This window comes from Trachemys scripta, chromosome 2 (assembly GCF_013100865.1).
Source record: "Trachemys scripta elegans isolate TJP31775 chromosome 2, CAS_Tse_1.0, whole genome shotgun sequence".
Lineage (NCBI taxonomy): Eukaryota > Metazoa > Chordata > Testudines > Emydidae > Trachemys > Trachemys scripta.
The window spans coordinates 19701245-19724703 of NC_048299.1; the positions used below are offsets into that span (position 1 = coordinate 19701245).

The 23459-nt window shown below is 39.5% G+C and overlaps 1 protein-coding gene across 1 annotated transcript in view; it reads right to left on the reverse strand.

The window, feature by feature from the left end:
* PTPRN2 (protein tyrosine phosphatase receptor type N2) overlaps positions 1 to 23459 on the reverse strand; it is a 960120-nt gene that overhangs the window by 86531 nt on the left and 850130 nt on the right. The window contains exon 14 of the mRNA XM_034760012.1: positions 4121 to 4315. Within this exon, the coding sequence (XP_034615903.1) occupies positions 4121 to 4315 (195 nt within the window). The remainder of the gene's footprint in view (positions 1 to 4120; positions 4316 to 23459) is intronic.

Consider the following 23459-nt stretch of genomic DNA (forward strand, 5'->3'; position numbering starts at 1 on the left):
GGTGAGTGAGGGGAAGGATAATAACTCATGTTGATTTGTATCCATGTTTCTTTGATGAAAATTCATACCGAGTTATTATTTTAAAATCAAGAAATGGACTGTGAGAAATGGACTGTATGACTTTTGTGAGACAGTGCTAAATTTCAGAGGGGTAGCTGTGTTAGTCTGAATCTGTAAAAAGCAACAGAGGGTCCTGTGGCACCTTTAAGACTAACAGAAGTATTGGGAGCATAAGCTTTCGTGGGTAAGAACCTCACTTCTGTAAGTGAGGTTCTTACCCACGAAAGCTTATGCTCCCAATACTTCTGTTAGTCTTAAAGGTGCCACAGGACCCTCTGTTGCTTTTTACAGATTCAGACTAACACAGCTACCCCTCTGAAATTTAGCACTGTCTCACAAAAGTCATACAGTCCATTTCTCACAGTCCATTTCTTGATTTTAAAATAATAACTCGGTATGAATTTTCATCAAAGAAACATGGATACAAATCAACATGAGTTATTATCCTTCCCCTCACTCACCATGACTTTTCTGAAATTGCATCCCTCTTTTTTTTTTTTTTTTGCAAGATCAAAGGTATCTTAAATTATGACAGCTTCTTCTTCTTCTTGTTCCTTACACTGCTACCAAGGTCAGGATTCAGAGTCACTTGTATGGTGGCATAAAACATGCTTCTCATTATATTCTCTCTAATCAAAACTTCCATAGGTCAAACACTGGGATCTTTTCACAAGATAACATCATTAAGAGCAGTGGCTTTCTATTTACCTAAAATATGTTAAAATATGCTAAAAATGTGGGGTTTACAGAAAAAACAACCAACTAAAAAAGGGACAAAAATTACACTTTGCCACTAGTCAAAATTGCCCCTCTGGGTCTTGAGTTCTCTACTATCTAACACAAAGTAGTTTATACTACTATCAGCATTGCAGAGGCAATATATTGTGGAAGAGCAAAGTGGTATTCCACCATTTGCCAAATAGCAGCGAGTTGAGTTCAGGTTCTGGTATTTCTGTTTATGCACAAGGGCAAATAAAAAAGGGGGGTTATCAATTAAAAAAAATAAGTCTAAACAGGATATTCTAAGTGAATTCCTCCTCAATGATTTCCATAACAGATCTGCTTAATTTACAAGTCAAATCAAGATGTTTCCAACTATAAGCTTTTACTGCTATCTAAACATCACAATGTTATTTCCTCTGGGAAGATCCAAGCCACCACAAATAATAAAGATTCTAGAGTCCTAACTCAGCTAGCTACTTCATTGCTGAGCATTGTAAAACTGAATACAACTTTACTGTTCCATAAGTCTATTTGCTCTGCAATGCTGATAATGCTCCCCATCCTTATTAGGCCCTTATTAACTTTTGCCTTTTTTTGTACTAAAGCATCTCTGCATAAAATATCTATAAAGTAACTTTTTATTTCACAAGGTGATAGCAGCAGGAGAGGATAGAGTTGGAAAGCATCTTATATATCATCTGATTAGAGTGACCAAAGAAATCTACTAACTACAGGATGTATGAAAAAGTTGATCACTTGCATGTTTTTCTTGCTGCTAAACTCAAACAAGCAGCTTTCTCAAGGGACATACAAAAAATTCAAGCAAATAGGGTATTATGGTTGCTTGCATTTATATTTGATCAAAACGTAAATCAGGTCAGTTCTCAGGTTCCTGCCAGGCTGCCAACATAATTGACATGCATGGCACTGGAAGTTAAGTTCAATCAGCTGCTTCAAAGTAGATCCTTCCAGAAAAACCTTACCTAACTTTGCCTTAAAGAAATCTAGCACTTATAGTATAACTACCTCTTTAAAGTAAACAATTCCATTGTCTGATTGACCCTCCTATGAAACTTGTCTTGATATCTAAGCTAAATGCATCATTTCAAATTCTAACCACTTTTTTGCTAATTGTATCCTTGGTGTCTATTAAGAGTAATTATTTTTCCTTTTCTGTATGGTTTCCCTTTCCCATATTTAGAAGCAGAGATGCAGACTTCTCTGAATTGCTAGTTTTTGTTTGTTCATTTTAGGCTAAACAGGTTTAATTTTTTTCCCACTCTCTCCTTATAGGTCATACTCTCAAGGCATTGTAGCATTTCAGTTGCCCTTCTTTGAACCCTTACCATCTAAGATTTAACATATGTTGTTAGATAGCTAACATATGCATGAGTTCACTCAGGGTTAAACAGAATTGACTGAATTATGGACACTGAACCACCACTGCCACCACAGTACTCCTAATCAATCTGTTTGTTTTTTAAAACCCATTCATAGGTTGCAAACATATGGCTTATTTCCACACACACTTAGTTGAACTTTTGGGAAAATTCCCAGATCCAGAATTAACACTACTTGGTTCCCTTCTGCAAGTTTCTTTCCTGTTCATTTGGCTTTGTGTGGTTTTTAGGTTTATTTTAGTAGTATCTTTGTAAACTATTTTGCTCCATTTAAACTAGTCTCATTAACTGTCTGTAAATCTTAAGCATATACATTGCCATCTACTTAGGCAATTTTGTACTTTCTTTTGTTTTACCCACAAATGCTCTGGATACAAGCATTATATCACTACTTACTCTTGTGCTCTTCCTTACTTTAGGGGTTATTTGAAAGATAGGGTTGGGGGTGGGGAATGTGTTGGTAACTACAATGTCCCAATAACTGCAGAAACACAAAAACAAGTGAAAGGTGGTAGTTCTGAGTAGGCAAAAGTGGGATTGTAAGAGCCAAGGTCACAGACCTTTTGGGTAGCATATCCATCCCTCATTCCCAGGTGCACTTGTGCATCTGTTATATATCAGGTTAAAAACCTAACTAACTCTTCTGTTTGGAAATGTATTTACCCAGGAAAGCTCTGCTCAGACACAGCGTCTGGTTTTCAAGCAGATCCTGCTTTTACTCAGTTTTATTGCTGAGCTGACTGAAGCTGACGGAGGTCAGTGACTTGGCTACGGTCAAATTGGCACTCTGGCTTCCATTCCATTTTCTATTAGGCCATATGGCTTTCCCACAAAACTTGGAAAATATTTAAGTAGGTGAGCAGCTTTATCTACACAACCATAAAAAGGGAAAGGGTGCAGAAGAGAGGGAAGCATGATAGGACAGCATGACATCGACAGAGCACAGATTCCTTCCCAGAAATCCCATTGGCCAGCCTTTTCAGAGCTATATAAATACATAGCTAGTGAGGGGCAGCAATTTATTGATTGTGATTAGGTCCGGCTGGATAATCTTAACAGTTGGCAGAGGGTAAATGTAGAAAATATAATACCACCACCTAGCTCCTTTCATCAGTAGATCTCATGGCACTTTACAAAGGAGATCAGTATTACTACCCCCATTTTACAGATGGGAAAACTGAAACACAGGGATGTGAAATGACTTGCCCAAGGCCACCAACAAAGGCAGGAATATAACTCAGGTGTCTTGAGTCCTAGTCCAGTGTCCTAACCACTAAGTCATGCGGTCTCCCCTGGGTAGTGAAAAGCATTTCACTAGCCATATACACACACCCATGTGAATAAAGTGGCCATTTCCCACAATGTTTTCTAGCCCAGTCTTCACAAACAAAACATATTTGAGCAGTTTCAAACATGAGAAAGATCCAATTATTTTAAAGGAGGAATATCAGGTTAGGCTAAAAATTCAGATCCCCCCCCACCCAATTTCAATGAAAACAATTATTTACACATTGTTAATATTCTACTGCAGCTTTTACAGCACTATTATACTACATGCCAGAAAGAAAAACTGACCAGAAATCAAACAAACAGTCTTATTTAATTGTCCAAGCCAAGTAAAATGGTGAAAGTAAACCAAAAAGGATGAAAAGTAAATTATCTTCTGTTTAAAAAAAAATCTATTTTAAATGTCCAGGCTCACAGAATGTATGCTAACCAGAAAATAAACAGCACAGTGAAAAGTAATGATTTTTTTAAAACCAGTTTTAGTTGTAACCATTTAAAGGTTAGATTAATATAATAGGTGAAGGATTTTTTAAAAAATGTTGTAAATTGACAGTATCCCTTTAGAAGTTAAATATTTTTCACAATCTACTTTAAATTGATGAAATACCAATTTTGATTACATTTCACATACCATAAAGAAAACTGCTTACCAGGATCATGTGACCGGTGGAGATGTCCATGTTAGACTGAACTGGTTCTTCACACCAGGATGAGGTGCTGCTCCGAGTAGAGGGGCTGGCAATGGGCCCATCACTAAACTGTGATGAGACACTGTTTACGCGAGAAGTGTGCAGGAGCTCTGGTCGATCAGATGATTTTACAGCCATGCGCTGACGGCACAGCTCCTAGGAGACAGAGAGAAAGAAGGGAACAATCTGGAGTTAATAGCAGCCACTATGAAATAAAAGTCTGCTAACGACAACACTGTTTACAGTACATCTCTAGAGTGGGAGTGTTTTTCTTCCCTTAAAGGCTAATATTTTGGTATTCTAATATATACGTTTACTAGACCCACTATATGAAATAACTAGATGTTGACCATCCCAGTCTCATGCAAAAGAAGTTTAACTATGAGTGCATGCACGTCACTCCTTTAAGACTGCCTCATAATAGAATTTGAGCCCCAAAATATTATTTAGCAGACGGATAAGTTGTTTTATACCATATTTCATTCTATGAACCTAATTCTGCACTGTACAGCCCACTGAAGTTAATGGGGTTGCACAGGTGTAATTGAGAGCAGAATTCAGCCCTGAATTTGCAAGCTCAGCAAGCAATAGCAACTGAATTGATGTGCTCTCTAATATAAATTCTAGTTGATAGATGTGCCATTTCTCTTCATTAAAATAGAGCATACACAACCCTTACTCCTAGATGTGGGGCACAGGAAATGAAGAATGACATTAACAAAGAATAAAAAATAGAAATCTGTCACACGTGCTGTAAGCAGCTTTGACAAAGAAAGAAAACTGAACCTACCAGACCTTCCAATCCAAACCAGATAAAAACACCAAAACCAACGAAAATCTACCCTAAATACGGCATTTCAGTTGCACCATACATGAAATGCATGTCTAAAATATATTATGTTTATATAATAAAGGAAAATGCTGCTAGTACAAACGTTTCCAGAGAAATAAGGTACTGTATGTTGAAATTCTGAATCTAATTGGCTAAATAGACCCTTGGTTATATTGTCCCTGTTACAATGCATTTAGATTCACTCAGGTGCAGTAAAATTTCAAAGTAAATAGTAAAATTAGCATTTTTACATATGTCTATTGCCCATGAAGGATTTTTGGAAGCCAGGCTTACTGTGCAGCATAGGCTATGTTCATGGTGCTTGGACATATGGTACATGTGGTGTGGTTGCACATTTGTCTCCAATTACTTATTTTACAGAGACATGTACTAAGAGCTTAGTTACTTGCCTCTGGCCATCAAAATAATAGATTTTGAAGAATCCATACTGTTAAAATGTGATGGCCTCTGTTTTCTCATTCAATAAAAATATAATTGCAACTCAAGGGTCATCAGTAGGATGACTTTTAAAAATCCATATATCATAGGATATAAAAGGTTTTCTTCTTGTGATAGACATGCATCCATTTAATGCACAGAACTTTTTTTTTTTTTTTTTTTTTAAAGACATTCAACTGGTATCTTTTCTTCATCACAGCTGTGACAATGGTTCCGGCATTCAAATTTAGTATCCTCCTTTCCCAATGAAAATCTGAATAGAATCATATATCAAGATAGCTCTTGCCACTGCCTAGGCAATAGACTAAAGATCTATAGGCCAAAAGACCATCCAAATGGTTTACATCTGCCTTTCATCCTAAGCTGCCATTTAACTCGGTATTAAAGTCTTTTTACACTGCAAGGTAGTATTTTTTTTTGCGGCGGGGAGGGGTGGCACACATTTATATATAAATTAATGAGAGTGCTAGACAAAAAAATACTATAATGTGTAATATAAAAATACACATTACTCACTTGTGGCAGATGCAACAATTATGCAGATCATCCCAACTGAATGTCCATAAAACCCCAAAATATAACAGTTTTTTTCCCCCCATTCATGCCCCTTTTTACAGGGGGGGGGGGGGAAAGGATTTATTTTTAAATATAGAGTGCAACTTTTTTTCTCTTTTGTACTGACATAATTTTCCATATCTCCTTGTTTGTAAAGCTAGGTGCCTTATCCTAGTCTACACTACATAGGTTCTACCAATACAGCTATACTGGCAGGGCTCCCTAGTGTAGACGCAGCATATGTCGATAGAAGGAGGCTTTTCAGACAGCATATCACCACCACCATCTTCCCGAATGATATTAGCTATATTGACAGAAGTATTATTCTGTCAGGATAGCTGCATCTATACTGGGGGTTTTGCCGGCATAGCTATGTCAGCTGAGGGTGTGGTTTCTTCACATCATTGAGTGACACAGCTTTGCTGACAAAACTTTGTAGTGGCTTTAGTTACCTGGTACTGACCACAACATGACAAAAATATGAGAATAAAAATTTAAAGTCTAAAAATGAATTTGAAATAGCTTTTATATTTATTAGTGTGTTGTGATGTAAGGCAAGATATCAAACTAAGCTAAGCATTTACATCACAAGGAAGTCTAAGTTCTCTGCTTTGTAAAAAGGATAAAGAGAGTGTTTCTCTCTCTGAAGGGTCACACAAGCTATCAGACCTTAAAAATATTACTAGTTAAGAATGACTTTTGCTAACCTTGGGGCAAAATAATTTTAAATCCTCCTTTTAACAAAACAAAAAACAAAAAACAAACAACTCCACATTTGGGAGAAATTCAAAAATGTTTGTATGATGGCTTCTTTATTAAAAAGTAACAGCTGTTCAGATGTCTAAATATTAGACTTATTCCTGGTAGGGATGGATTATTGGACAAAGTGCAGGTGAAGTGGTTAAAGGTAAAAAATAAATGTAATTTCTCATGACTAAGAGGTAAGTGGCCCTGTACAGTATTTGGCTCTCCCCATAATGTGGAATCATCCAGGAACCTGCCTCGTCCTGGCATAAGTTTAAAGCAGTCGCGGGGCTGCTATAATTTGTGCTCGGCTGCTCACAGCCCTTACAGGCAATTGCAGCTGCCAAGGATAGCCAGACTACAGTGGATCCCCTGTCATGACTCCTATTTTTAGTCCTCCAAGGGAGTAGCATAGCCAGCTATGAAGACTATGCCATACATGGAAACCACAGCACTAGGGGTATCTGGGTGAGCACATGTGATGCCTTTATGACACTTCAGTGGTGAAAATGGGCCATAAAGGGGCTACAGGATAAGGAAGAACTATGTGTAAGTTACCAATGTTCCTGTTCTTAAAGATACAACCTCCTGCTCCAGTGGCAGCTCTAGGAGGTATTGTGCTTCCTGCATTCTTGAGAATGGCTACACGGTCTTCTCCCTGCCCCTGTGTGGGATTCTTTGCACCTCTGGTAGTAGCAGGAACTGATCACACAAACTGTGATATTGGCCAGTCCTTGCAAAGGGCATGGAGTGGAGGCAGTGTTTGTCCTCACTCCTCCCCCAGACAAGGCCAGGGCACCAGTTTAGTCACAATGTTAGGAAGGCTTAAGGAAGTGATCTGGGCTGTACACATAGCCTATATATATATATAAAATAATAATAATAATAAAAAAAGACAAAAAGGGATCTCCATGGTGGGCATTACAAATATTTATTCAACCTGACTGAGCCCTAAAATATTGTTAATATCACTGAAATTCCATCACTGGGCCTTGACAGAGTTGACATCACTTTGTTTAAGCCCCTAGTCAAGCCCTGAACATTAGTTCAGAGGACCATCAGCCATCTACACATTTCCCTGCACTCTCGAGTGTTTATGTTTTTAATTCTGGAAGCAGCAAACATCATGCCCGCCAGATGAGGTTTAGAACCCAACACTGAACCCAGACGTGAGGGTTCCAAACTGAACTACGAACTCAGTGAACATTGGTATCAGCACGGACCCATTTAATAATCATTTGCAAAGAGAGAATTCAATTTATGCATCACACTTTTGTATTTAACATAGTGGCCAAGGCTATTACTATCCTACTGTGACTGTAATGTACTGTCTTTGTATACTGCTTGTCATTCTTCATTTAAAAGCATCATTTACACCTAAAAAAAGCAATCATACAGTGCATACAGTGATATATGAAGGAATGATCCTCCTGACCCTTTTGGGCTATGATCTAATGGTTGGGTCGGACATAAACATTTATTTAAAATGTAATTTGAAGTTTATGACATTATTTCCCATTACATAGGAATTGCTATCACATGGAGGCAGTGCCTCTGTTTTTTATTTCCCAACATTTATTATCAAACTTATGTGGAAGTGACATGTAGTATATAATGGAAAACTAATATCACAGTATGACAAAAACTGCAATAACCAAGATAAATATTCTGAAAATAATGTCCAGTTAAATGAGTTTAAAGTACAGTGTTATAATCATCTGTAGAGAGCTTTTTCATTTGAGAAAGAAAATTGATAACCCTAAACACATCATAAACAATATTTTCAGAGAAACCTTGGAACTCTTCCAATGAGATTTTGAAGTGGTCCTAATATTTTAACATCCCACAGGGAGATGGAGGGGTGAAAAGGAACATTTAAAAAAATATAAAAAAACAACATTATAAAAAAGTGGGGTTAAAGTAGATAAATCAAATCTTTAATTGGGATTAACACACTGTAGATTAGTGGGTACATACAATTTAGCCAATTCTAAAGAAGAGCCTTAATTCACCCAGTGTTCCTCATTACAGGCACAACAGTTTGCCTTCTCAACCCAGGAGCAGGAAGTCAATCTTAGCGCAGACCTTTGTAGACCATTATACAGGGAACTTATGCAGTGAGAAGCCACAGTAAGGAAATCTTACTACAGCACTTTTTTGTATTGTGATTGAAACCCTCTTCAAGCAGCCAGATAGCAGCTGCATTAGTGAAAGCCTCTCTTTAATCAAAAAGACAGAATGGACACATGGTTTGTACATTCCTGGCTAGAACTCCTAACTATCACAACTGATTTTCATGCATAACCTCAACTCCCTACATTCCCACCAGACGCCAGGAGGCATCATGCCCACTCAGAAATGAATCTCACTCTTTCAATGAGGTGTCAAGCCAGGGCTGCTTTAGAAATGCAGTCAACATAATACGGCAAGTGCCATCTCTTCTTCAGGATGTCCCTGTTCCATGACAGCATTGCACATTTGCTGCCACATGCTTTTACAGTGGATGACAGCCGTCAAGTATCAGAAAAGTGTAGGAGAGGAAACTAGAATTCATAAGAATTTATATCTACCAACAAGACAGGCCAACAATACACCAGGTTCGTGGAAAATCCATTAAGACCACATGGGTTACTAAAAGGCCTATCTTGAAAGATACCTTATAATGGAGTATACATGGGTTAAGTTTATAGCAGAGAATAACACTCAAACTAGCCTGAGGTAGGGCTTCAGTGGTAAATATCAACTTGTTTCCTCATATGTAACGAATAATTAAGCTTTCCCTAAATCTGAACCTTGAGCTCCACCACAAAGGAGTCTAGGAAGAAATCATCAGAGCATGCCGAGTATTTGCTCTAAAAAGTGTATTGTTAGCCAGAGATAGCATACTGACATAGCCAAGTACACAGCCTCCCCGCCCCACCCCACAAATCCTCTGATAAACATGGCACAAAGTCCAGAAAGACCCTTTTACGCATGTCAATTCTGCTTATGCATAACTGTGCAATACACGACAGTATGTAGTACAGGCAAAAGTTAGAGCACAGAACTAACTAACCAACTAACATAAAATAAAACCAGATGACTCCTTGCCATAATTAGTCAGAAAATGGAATCTGATCAGCACAGTAAGGTGCTAATATCAGGAGATGAAGATGGCAGTTAAGAGATGCCTGATACACATCTCTTGCTTATGCTCATTTCTTTTAAACATGAGCTGTTGAATGTTGTCACCCTCTATCCAAGCTGTCTTATATGCAGATATCACAGTTTATTAAAATGTGTCCACATAGTCTGACTGTGCTCAATCTGGGTGTCTTGAGGGGCTTTGTGGTCCTAACCCAGTAATAGATTTTGACTCCTGAATCATTCGCACCTAGTGAAAAACAGTAGACTGAAATAGGAATCAGCAGATGCCTTGCGACTCAAACTCCAGGTTACATGGACTCATGGTAAAAGATCCTAAACTCCATATAGACAGTTACGTAGACTAAAATATTGAAACTTGATCAAGAGTCTCTCACTTTGCAGTGGTGACCTTTCTCAAAAGTTGATATAACCTGTTATAAATGGAATTGCTCAGTCTAGAGTAAATGCAAGTAGTCTCACAAAATCTGATGTTTTGTTAATTAGGGTTGCCAATGTTCTAATCATAGAAAACTGAACATCCTGGCCCCTGGCCCCGCCCCCTGCTCACTACATCTCCCCTCCCTCGGTTGCTCGCTCTCCCCCACCCCACTCACTCACTCATTTTCACTGGGCAGGAGCAGGGGGTTGGGGTGCAGGATGGGGTGAGGGCTCTGGCTGGGGATGTGGGCTCTGGGGTGAGGCCAAGGATAAGGGGTTTGGCGTGTGGCAGGGGGCTCAGGGATGGGGCAGGGGGTTGAGGTGCAGGATGGAGTGAGGGCTCTGGGGTGGGGCTGATGGGTTTGGGGTGCAGGAGGGGGCTCAGGGAGGGAGTTTGGGTGCAGGAGGGGGTTCAGAGTTTGGACAACAGGTTAGGGCATGGGAGGGCGTTCAGGATGTGGGCTCCAGGCAGCGCTGACATCAGGCAACTCCCAGGAAGCAGCCAGCATGTCTCTCTCTAGCTCCTATCTGCACGCTGGCCCTGCCCACAGGCGCCGCCCCCACAGCTCCCATTTGCCACAGTTCCTGGCCAATGGGAACTGTGGAGCTGGCATCAGGTGGTGCCTCTGGGTGCGGGGCAGCACTCAGTCTCCCTGGCTGCCCCTCCACCTAGGAGCCAGGGGACATGCCGGCCATTTCCCAGGAGCCGCACGGAGATTGCCTGCCCCGCTGCGGACAGCTGGACTTTTAGCAGCCCAGTCAGCTGTGCTAACCAGAACCACCAGGGTCCCTTTTTGACTGGGCGTTCCGGTCGAAAACCTGGCAACCCTAGTTGTTATTCTTCCTAGCATGTTTACCTCAAATCTATTGAATAGGAACCTAGAACTAAAGGAATTCATAATTTTCCAATTTCTTTAAAACAAAACAAAACCCTGCCCTCAACGCTATATACTAGTACAAAAGTCAAATTTCTTCATTATGCATCTGAAGTTACATAACCTAGAAAAGTCAAAAACAATCCAATACAGAGGCCTGTCATTCTCAAATGTTAATCGCTTGTTAACCAAAAGCAAACCAAACCCATCTCTACTTCTTCATACACATTTGAAAATTGTGAACACCAGAGATGGAATCAGAATTATCTAGGGAATAGAATTAGGAGAAATGCAAAGATACCAAAGGAAAATTCAAATATATTAATAGTGATGGACACTTACATAGCATGCCCTTAAAACCTAAACCAGACAAGCATCATAGAACATACTGTAAAGCAACAAACACCCTTAACCAGAAATAAAGAAAATGACTTAATATTTATTTTCATTTGTAATAGAATTAATGTTTGTAGAGTGAAATGAACAATGTGAAATATTATTTTTTAAAAGATTCTGTGCTACAACTGCTAACAAAACATAATGTGGATACTAAGAACATATGCAAATTATATAGCATGACCTTTAAAATTACTCAGGAAAATTCTCCTCCAGTATGCTTTCCTTCTCACTTATTTGAGCATTTTTCTTATTTTTCTTTTAAAATTATGGAACTGCCCTTTACAGTTAAAGCTGAACTGAGTTTTGCACATACAGCATGGATTCAACCATTTTGTTGCACATGTACTGACACCACAATGAAAACAAAAACTGAAAGAGTTTACTGTATGTAGAAAAATCAGATTAATCTAAACCAGGACTAAAACACTATGATGCACTAATTATAATTGTATGGTGTCACTACAGAGCAGAATGAAAGTTGTTTGGCTGCCTTCACTGTGCATTTCCATAGCTTAACATGATTGGATTTCTTTTAAATTTAACCTTAACTGAGCTTCCTGCTTTGTAATCCTTGTTTGGGGGACAATTACAACCTCCCTATAATTGTTTTAATCTTAAATTACTGAAACAATCTCAACCTTAATTCAATTTAAACATTTTTTTTGTCCGGGAATATAATAAATAATTCATATGTTGGGAATAATTATGTATATAATTTTGTTTACAATTATGAAACGGTAACTATTGGAATCAGAGTACATTCCAACAATGAATCATCTGATAAATATTGAAATAATGCTTAAATGAGATATGTATAGAGAACAAAATGCTACCTTTGGACTAGATGCATCTTTATAAATACGCATTCTGTTGCTCTTTTAACCCCATCCAGACTGCTATGTAATAGAACTCAGAAGAAAAAAAAAAAAGAGGAATAGAAATTTTAGATTTATTAATTTAGCTGGGGATGCAGAATTGTTCTCTACATTTTAATTGTCTACCCAGGTTCTGATACTGCATCCATCATCACGGTCTCCAAACCCATTATATAATCTCAAGTACTTTGTTGAGATTTAGTTTTTAAAATGACTTTGATGATGGAGATGTTCTCATTTCTCCTGGGATACTATTCCAGAGTCTATTATCTTCCAGCCAGAAATCATGCAAGGCTTTGATAATCATGTTTGTGTTTTTCTAATAAGACCCCAATTTTTTTCCCTCATGCCCCGTGAAATGAAAAACTTCAATTAGTTTAGCACTCCAAGTGATTCTTGGTCATGACTCGTACAATTATGAGCCCATACCATCACACACACAAGAAAGCAGAAGTAGCTGCAGAGGAGGGGAAAGGAAGGGAAAAGTTAGTGTTCCTTAAACTGGAGAAGAATTTTTTGATTTTGGTTTGTTCCCTTCACTCCTCGGTTTCAAACATTTGAACAACAGAGCGATGAACTATCCTCTCACCATAAGAAAACCACATACTACAAGGCTATGAACACATCTATAAAAGCTCAGTGGACTTCAGCATTTCCATTTTTCTATTATTCTAACACTACAATTACACCATATTTAATATACAAGATTTCCATACACTAATCTTAGTTCCCCAACTGGCCCCTCAGAGCAGATGTTGAACAGCCTAAAGCTTGTGTTGGTTTTCTGTGGTAGGGATCTTCCCTTGATAGCAATTCCTCAGCAGATGCAACCAGGTGAGGGCCTAATAGGGATAGGTTCCAATGAATCTGTACTGCCATGGAACAATTGTGGTGTGGTTTCTGTCGACACCCAGAAGCATAGGTCTCCTTACAGAGGATATGGGCCTCCGTATCAGTAAGGTTTGGGGGCAACAGTCAGTCTGTTCTGCCACTTTCTCCTAATGGAACAACATGGGAGATAACTCTGAGCAGAACCTCAAGCAGACTTCTTCCCCCTTGGCCTCCCTGACGTGTCCTTTTCTAGAAAAGGAGGTGACTGGGGGGTTATTAGGCCAACGAATATGAAAAATCATCTTATGAAACCGGTGCCTTTGGCTACCAAGATTCCAAATGTAAATGCTTCAGAGGAAGAGAAGAAATATTAAGAAAGTTTTAGAACTTTCTTAGAAGGGACCTCAAATAACTTTTCTAGACATAATTATCATAATTCTGGAGCGGGACAGGGGTCTGCCACACCTGTAAACTGGGGCGGAAGGATGGACTTGTGGTTAAAACACTGGATTAGCATACAATAGAGAAGATTTGGGTTCAGTTCCTGGTTCTGCTACAGACATTGTATATGACATAATGGCCAGATTCTCAAAGTGCTGAGCTCTCCCTGAGACCAATGAGAGCTGCTAAGTCTGAGCACTCTTGAAAAATCTACTCCTTGATTCTCCAACTCTTTACTTCCTTTTCCCGCATCCTTTGTCTGTCTTGTCTATTTACATTATATGCGCTTTCGGGCAGGGACTGTCTATTATTATGTGTTTGTGCAGTGTGACAGTGTACCCCATAAGGCTTTATGGGGAAGGGGTGCTTAAATGTATGGATGACATAGCTGGAATATGTTTTGTGCTGCCTGTGCCATGTAACATATCTCCGCAAAGGTTATGGTCTACTATATCTATTCATCCTATTTGTACATATATATCATTTTCTACTCGAGGTTAAGAATATGGGCTGTATGCTGGCTTGGTTTCTAAGTAAGCTCTGTAAGGCATTTGGTTAGCTTCTTTAGGAAGGAATTCGCCAGGATAAGTACCTGATTAGGAAACACTTGGGGAACAATGCATCTTGGAATGCTCCAATCCACATGAGAAGTCTTCCTGGAGACATGCAAGATACCATGTGGACAATGGCTTCAGCCTGTAAAGACTGAGTCATGCAGGGACATGTGACTTGCCCAGGTGACCCCAGAACTCCATCTTGGAGCTGGACTTTGCATAGGGGGGGGGGGGGGGGGGGTCTCCACCACAAGAGAGAGTCTATTTAAACCCGTGGGAGACCCCTCCATTTTGTCTTCAGATGGCTAAAGAAGTAGCCTCTCCACCCCCCACAGGATACTTGAAGGAGACTGAAACAAAGGACAGTAACTACAGGGGGTGTGAGTGATTGCTGGACCCAGGCTAAAAGGAGATTAGCCTGTAAAAGGGAGCACTCTGGAACTGGTGAGGAAATTATCTGTATTCAGTTTGATTAGGCATAGATTTGCGCATTTTATTTCATTTTGCTTGGTGACGTACTTTGTTCTGTCTGTTACTACTTTGAACCACTTAAATCCTACGGTCTGTATTTAATAAAATCACTTTTTATTTAGTAATTTACTCAGAGTATGTATTAATACCTGGGGGAGCAAACAACTGTGCATATCTCTCTATCAGTGTTATAGAGGGCGAACAATTTATGAGTTTGGCCTGCATAAGCTTTATGCAGGGTAAAACGGATTTATCTGGGTTTAGACCCCATTGGGAGTTGGGCATCTGAGTGCTAAAGACAAGCACACTTCTGGGAGCTGTTTTCAGGTAAACTTGCAGCTTTGGGACAAGTGATTCAGACCCTGAATCTGTAATGGAGCCAGACAGGAGTGTCTGGCTTAGCAAGACAGGGTGCTGGAGTCCTGAGCTGGCAGGGAAAACAGGAGCAGGGGTAGTCTTTGCACATCTGGTGGTAGCTCCCAAGGGGGGTTCTGTGATCCAACCCGTCACAGCACCTAGCAAAATGGGATCCTTACAATACAGTAGGGGTTATTGCAATACAAATAAATAATAATGGCATTATTCATGTGACAACACCAGGCAGAATCACGTGATAAATGCATTTATCATGCACCTTTGACTTCATCTGCCCACTAAGCCAATTTTTTCTTAAGACACTAAGACACATTGAGCAGCTTTCAGCAGCTGCTGTTATTTAATGAGGTAGGGAGCCAGAAAAATGTTTCCTCTTCCTCTCCCCAAATGTAGAGCTGTTGGGTACCCAAACTGTGCAAAATTTAGTCCTGAAACAGCTACAGTTTCTCAATAGATAAAAATGTTCAAACCATATAGTCAGTTGTCTTGTGGCCCCTCGGGGTAGAAATTGGGTTTTATCCCATTAGAAGGAAAGATTTCCAGCTTCATAATGGACCTCAGCGTTTACTTCTAGCCCTGGAAGGACCTGACATGATAGTTTCCTGAGACATGAACATGTAACTGTTTCAAAATCTATCATAGCCCATTTTAGAGGATTCTGTGGCTCTGCCTGAACCCTGGGTAGCTGGACTCACAATAACTGAGGCAAAATATAGTCCCAATAGTGTTTTTAAATCTAAAATAGTTTTTTTTCCTGTCAAATATGTGGTATATACAGAGTAGACTCTTATTTGGGATGACCAACATAATTCACTTCTGTCTAGTTAGGTTTCCATAAGGGTACCCATCGTCACGATCTCTTAATTGCTGTCCATGGAAAGTAAACACAAAATCACTCTCCACTTCTACTCCCAATAGCAGGAACAAACTTAAAATTCAGATTTTGTGCAAAATACGTATTAGATAAAGTATGAAGGGGAAGTTTGAGAGGGACAGCATGAGGGAGTTAGGTCAACAAGAGGGCTTTGCCTCTTGTAAAGTAATGTGACTATCCCAAACTCCTACCCACAAGAGTCTGAAGTTCTCTGGAATGACAGCATGTGTGTGTATATATGTTAAAGAGTATGAGTGATCTCAGAACAGGCATTCTTCCCTTGATTGTATAGCCAACAAAAGCTAGGAGTAAAAAAGGATTAATAAAGACACTAAGTAATATTACAGATTCCCTTTAAACATTACAGGAGACACTGAAAATTAGAATGGACTTTGTACCAAAACCTTAGTAGCAACACTTACAAGAACTTGAAGATTTAACATTTGGGGGGAAAACAAAAATACAGAACCATTGGACCAGTCTTTTAACTGGCCTTTTTTAAATTGCTATGGCATTGCCAGCCAGTGATGAAGAGATCACTGCTGAAGTCCTGACTTGCCTTGCTGCTGTCATATGCAATAAATATCTCATTGCAACAGGCACAAAGAAAAAAGGAAATATCTGATGCCATAATTGAAGTCCCTTGGCATCTTTTTTTAAATATAACAAGTCTCTATGTAGTTGTGAACATAGGTATTGCCATACCGGTTCAGAACTGGGATCAATCTAATCCAGTATCTTGTCTCCGACAGTAGCTAATACTAAATGCTCCAGGAGAAAGTGCAAGAAACCTTGAAATAGGCAGATGCAGGAGAATCTGCTCTCCAGAAAGGTCTCATCCTAAATTAGATAGTGTCTTAAACCCTGAAGTGTGAAGTTTTATGTCCCTTCCAAAACCTTTTTTTAGCATTATCTATTTTAACTTGGATATTTATCCAGTTCCTCTTTGAATCTTACTAAATCCTTGGTCTTGATGACATCCTGTGGCAATGAGTTCCACAGTCTAATTATGTGTTATGTCAAAAAAATTTCCTCTATGTGTTTAGAATTTTCTATCTTGTAATTTCATTGGAAGTCCCCTCGTTCTTGTGTTATGAGAATGGGGAACATAGACATTTCTGCTTTCTCTTGTGTGTGACATTCATTATTTTGTAGACTTTTATTGTCAATTGGTGATAAAACAAGTACTTGGAAGCACCAGAAGAATGGCCTCCCACAAGGATCAGTATGGTCTCCAACGTTATTGAACTTATATTCGAATGACCTGCCATATACCGGGTCTTGCAAGATTGTTTACGCAGATGACATATGCCTCGGCATTCAGTCACACTCCTTTGACATACTTGAGAGCATTCTGAATGCAGATATGGTGGCTACGGACAATTATTGTAATCAGTGGTGCATGATACCAAGTGGAAATAAGATTGTACCAAGCGACTTCCACTTACATCATGCACAAGCAGGCAGAGTGCTGAACATAGTTCTCGATGGTCATCAAATAAAATACGATTCACCCCAGTCTATCTAGGCATCACGCTGGACAGAACTCTCACATATCATGACCATCTTACAAAGACAGTGACTAAGGTCAAAGTGCAAAATAACCTGCTCGGAAAACTGGCCAGAACAACATGGGGCGCCAACACCCAAACATTATGCACTTCAGCCTTGGCACTCTGTTATTCAACAGCAGAGTATTGCGCTCCAGTATGGGCTCGCTTGTCTCACGCAAAGATCGACGTACAACTTAATTCCACCACACATTTTTTTCAGGCACACTTAAATCTTCTCCTCTATGATGGTGACCAGTTGTCTGCAGTAGTGCTCCACCCTGTGTTTGTAGAGAGGATAACGTAGCAAAGCTCATAATGAAATTGCATGTGTCACATCTACTATTAAAGACTTGTTTAATCCACCACATAATCATCTACCCTCACATCACCAGTTGTGAATAAGTTTACCAGGTGAGGGATTTACAGTAGAGGCTATGTGGAGATCTTCATGGTCCGCAGAGAAAGTGACAAATAATTATTTTGTCTCAGACCCCACTCAGCATCAACCTGGGACTGATTTACCAAGATGACAATGGAGCCTTCTGAACCAGTTTCGTACCAGACATGGAATTTGTGCTACAGTGGAATTTCGGTGGCATTTTAGAGACAGTCTCTAGGTCAATGTGGTAGCCACAAATCATGACACACATTGCTGAGGATGGCGAAGTGACTCAACTTCCTGGAGGTCTTCATGCCTTGAACATCGTTGATAAGAATGCTGTGGGGCTTGGCTTGACCAGTTAGCATATGCCAAAAAATAAATAGTTTTCCTTCTTATTTGTCTCCTTTCTACAATAAACAATCTCTTTTCATGTGAGTTTTCTATGCCCCTAATCATTGTTGTCTTCCTTCTTTGAGCCTTTCCAATTCTGCAATATCCCTTCTGAGATGGAATAACCAGTATTGTTCACGATATCCAGAGGAGGTTGAATCATTGATTTATATTTAACTAACTTTTAAGGCTCTCAAATAAAAGAATACTGATCAACAATCCTTAGAATGCCCCTGGGTTGATCCAGACTATCAAGACATAGTCAAACTAAGAACAGCCTGCAAGGCAACTCTACTGTATATTTTAATTTCACAGTCAAGCGATTTCTAGTGAAGTTAAGAAGAAATCCCCCGTCACCGAATCATAACCCTTAATTCAACCCAAACACTTTCCTTCTACAGAGAACCATGGAGGGAATCTACTACCAGCTGTTGGAAAAGAGATGGTGTCATAGAATATCAGGGTTGGAAGGGACCTCAGGAGGTCATCTAGTCCATCCCCCTGCTCAAAGCAGGACCAATCCCCAGACAGATTTTTGACCCAGATCCATAAATGACCCCTCAAGGATTGAACTCACAACCCTGGGTTTAGCAGGCCAATGCTCAAACCACTGAGCTATCCCTCCCCCTCTCAAAAGACTTTTCTCCATACTACCTACCAAACAGCAGAAGAACTTTTCCTTTTCTCACTATCATCTTCCCCCCAGTCCATCTATTCCTGGCTACTGGGAGAAATCAATATTTCTGTCCTCCTCCATGCAAATATTCTGCCGGATACACTTAGGAGCCAGACTTGGGAGTGCAGACCCATGGTACTTTGGCTCGGTAGGAGCGCCCGTATGCTACCATACCAGTCCACTTCAACCTCTTCTACTGTTGCTGGCAGAAATCAGTTGGAATGGAAAGCTTTGGAGCTAGAAAGTCTTGGGTCTCAATTCATGGAGGGGGGGAGGAGAATGGTTTACCCCAACCAAGTTAAACATTTAAACTAGAGAATGAAGGAAGGTCTGGATTGTGATAATGATGAACTGTTCCCTCTTGGGAGGGAATAAGTAAGCTACTTATGAGACCTGTATACTGGCAGAACAATACTGCCCAGGTAAAGCAAGAGCAGCGTAAACACATGAAAAAGCGGTACAGCAGCCTGCAACTAGGTTAGCTAGACTAAAAACAAAGCATTTGCACGGAACAGGAATAGAATTTCATCAGACTGAAATATTAAAAAACAAAATATTTCCTTGATCAAAACTGCTATTCATTCAGAATCCAGTCATCCCAAACAGCAATTAAAAAAAAATAATCTAGGAACTGTAGAGCAAAGACTAGAGTAGGAAAAACCCAATTCATTTACCCATTTACTTATGTCATCTGCATCAAACTAGATTTCCTCCAACTCAAAAAACGATTGGTCTTGTCCTAAAATAAATGATTTGTTCTTTGAAAGACTTCAATTCTAGACATGTGCTTTCAAAGTTTCCCTTCCGTGGTCTTGATGTAGTCATTTTATACAAACTTCAGCGATGACAATTCGATCTGTATGCTGAAAGGTACCATCCCCTAACCACCTGAATATGAAATGCAACATGAAAGAGGCAAGATTATTCCTGTTATGATGGAACACATCAGTGTCACTACAGCCAAAAATATTTAATGGTGAAGTAAAAATTTGAAACATTCAGTTCTTTATTGTATCTTGTTTTGTAGAATGTCTGAAAGAGGAGCCTCTGTTTTTGTTTTTTAAACTACCAGGAGATTATTGCATCTATATTTCATGCACATAGAAAAATGCTATCTTGGATAGAAGATACACTCACCCTCTTTTGCAGGCATATTTGGAAGGATCTGAACAGTTATATCTCATGAATGATAACTCAAGCTGCAGCTCATCCTGCCCAAACACTTTTCCTGCGGTTTATCTTGATATATAATTTAAAAAACTAAAGGGCAAAAAAACCCAACAACCTTGTTTTGGTTTTGCTTTGCAGAGTCTGCCTAGTTCTTACAGGAGAGGTCTGTGATCATGTGCAGAGGTGGTGAGTGGAAGATACAAGAATCCTTCACCACCACATAAGGTCCAAGCAGAGGTGGGCCATATCTGGACTAGGAAACAAGTTATCTGGTTGTGGTCGCCTTAGGTTCCTCACTAGGGCTGACCATAACCAGATAACATGTATTTAAATACCACTTGGTCTTTCTAGACTACGTGCAAAGCTCCGTTGAAAATCATGTTAGGTTTTCTCTAAAACATTAGCTAACACCTTTAACTATCTTCCTAGCCCTGACATGACTTTTCAGTCAATGTACTCAGAGAAGTTCAGGTTCTGCTTCATCCACAGTCCCATGGTACCTCAAAGGGAATGAAGACACAAAGCTGGGCCCCCAACCCTTCTTCCCCAACACTGACTCATAGAATGGGACTGACAAGAAGGGTGTAGCGATGGGAGTGCTGCTCCTGGAGATCAGGGAGACATATTGCACCTGGGCTCCTCCCGGGGAGTGCAGTTCTACACCAACCCCCAACAGACATGGTCTACAGAAGTCTCATATGTTTAACTAATCAGCTCCTACTCTGTTCCAGGGATTGTGATTCAGCTGCACATAGTTATTCTGAATCCATGGTAAGACTTCTCCCACATTAAAATAAAAATGAATAGCTTTATCTAGTCTAAATGAACTGGGAAAAAGAAATGAATTGAACATGTACAGCTGATTTAGCTGCTGGTTGCCCAAAAGAACACAGATTCCATGGACATGTCAGAGTGTAGTACAATGGTGATGGGCACTGTGGAAAACCCTAAGACAGAGAGAGAGAGCAAACAGGTATAGAGGAAAAATCAGTCCCGTTCTTTCTAACTTCCACTGTTGTAAATCACAAATAACTCCAATGAAGTCAATGGAGGAGAAATCAGATCCCCCACCCTGCATTTATTTTTAAGGAAGGTAAAGATGCACCCCATGGGACTTCAGATCAAATACTTCCCAATTCATTAGGCAAGGTTGTGGTTCTCTCTGCCTTCTCTACATGGTACAGGCATTGTGCCATAATTGATTTACTACAGGGAGACAATCCATTGCGCTGTGCCTGAGAGTAGCCTGAAACAGCTCGAGCTAAATTGGCAGTTAGCCAGTGGGGTCAGCACGATGAAATTGGGGCAGTTCTGGAAGGCAGAAACTTGGTGAGCCAGAGTAGGGGTCAAGACCTTGTCAGTCAGGTAGTGGCTGTCACATCAGGCAGAAAAGCCAGGGTAACCGCTGCTGCAAGCTCAGAGAGATGCCCCATCATTGTCAGGGAAGTATAATTGTTGGGAGCTCTTGTCCTATTGGTAAAGAAAAGGGATCTGAGTGTTTTTAGTGCCACTTGCTTGTTATTCCTGCTGCCACTCTCACCACCCAGAAGAGCAAAATCCAGGAAAAGAGTATATCTGAATAAGAGAAGTTTCTTTCAAGACCAAAAATTCAAAGAAAAAGGCAGGAAAGATAGTTATGGTTACCTTCAGAGTCCAGAGGCACTGACTGTCCAGCAGAGTTTTCTAAGCAAGGCTATAGGGTACGTTTGGGAAAGCCAGAAACACTACCTAATAATTAAAGGGAAATCACTAATTTAAACTCCCACTCCCACTGTTTTTTCTTAGCATTCTCTTATACCATAAATGAACAAATGAATTATAGCAATCTGGCTTTTTTGTTCTGTGAGGAGCTATGCCCAGCTATGCTACCTATAGATAGTATAATAATAAAGATGATTGAGTTATATAGAACAAATTCAAATAATAAATGTAATGGGAAAAAACAAACCCTCTCCCTGCTCCCTGCTGCCACCTACCCACACTAGTCAGCTTCTTTTTGTAGGCCCTCAAAGAACATCTCTCTCCAAATCTCCCACTTCCTACTCCAACAAAAGTGTTCTAGCATGGACTGCAGTGCCCACACTGTGACAACCATGAACCTGTTTTGGAAGGTGAAGCCTGCCTATAGTCAGGGTGAGTCATTCCTCTCCTCCTAACATTCAGCAGTTCTCAAAAGTTTATTTTTCAATGTTCGTATTTAAAAATAATAAAGCTTCGATGGACAGCTGAATGTTACAGAAAGGGTGGAAACTCATGCTAATAATATGCAGATTCTACTCTCCAAAGCTGTTCCATAGGGGTTACAATATAGCCAGAACTGAACATGCTAGAACATTTTGTCAAAGCAGGGAAGGAGGTAATTGGAGGGGACTGCTTCTCACAGATTTAGAAAAAAAAATGTATTTGTTGAGATGCGCTCTAAATCCGTTTATTTGGCCTTTCAGAAGCTAACACTTAAATTGGGCATTTTTTATTAAACATTTTCTGCAGATCACTTAAATGCTAGGAGTACAATAGAAGTGTCTGACAAATTTCTAATGCTTTTTAAACTCACAGTATTATGTAGTTACATTACTATTTGCTGGGTCCTACTACTATAACAGGCAGTGAAGTTGAAGAAAGTCATATATTCCACTGCACTACAGCAGTTGTGGATCATCCTGTAAGGTTAATCAGATAAAACCTGATTAGGAGCTAAGCCGACCTTTGTACATCACTTGTTTTGCCTCATCCTCCTTTAGCCATCTATTGTCTAACTGACCTTAATAAAATATTTACCTCTACACACCCAATTTAAATGATTTTTTAAAATTTCAAGCATTTACCCTGATATTACCACCTTTAATCACCTTGCATAATTCCTTTGTTGTTATTATGCACCATTTTTGTATTGAATATACACTGTTGCATATAAAAACTGCCCCATACTGTGGAACAAGATTTCACAATGAACTTATATATAAAGCAAATTTATATGGGGTTATTTATTTGCTTATTTTTAAGACAAAATTCCAGTTAATTAAAATATACAAAATTGTTTATACTGCGACTTTACATAACACACAATAAGAACACCAAAATGAGCAAGTTTGGTCTAATAAATACATTTCTCAATGTACTTTTATTTGATAGGCTATCGGGGTCTGTCCTGTCACCTTATACTGCCATGTGAGTTTCTTTTATAAGAACACAGACAAATTATGTTCCAGTGTTAAAGTTCTATATATTCCTAGAAATGAAAAGAAGAAATGAGCCTTGGGGCTAAATTTTCATCCTTCCA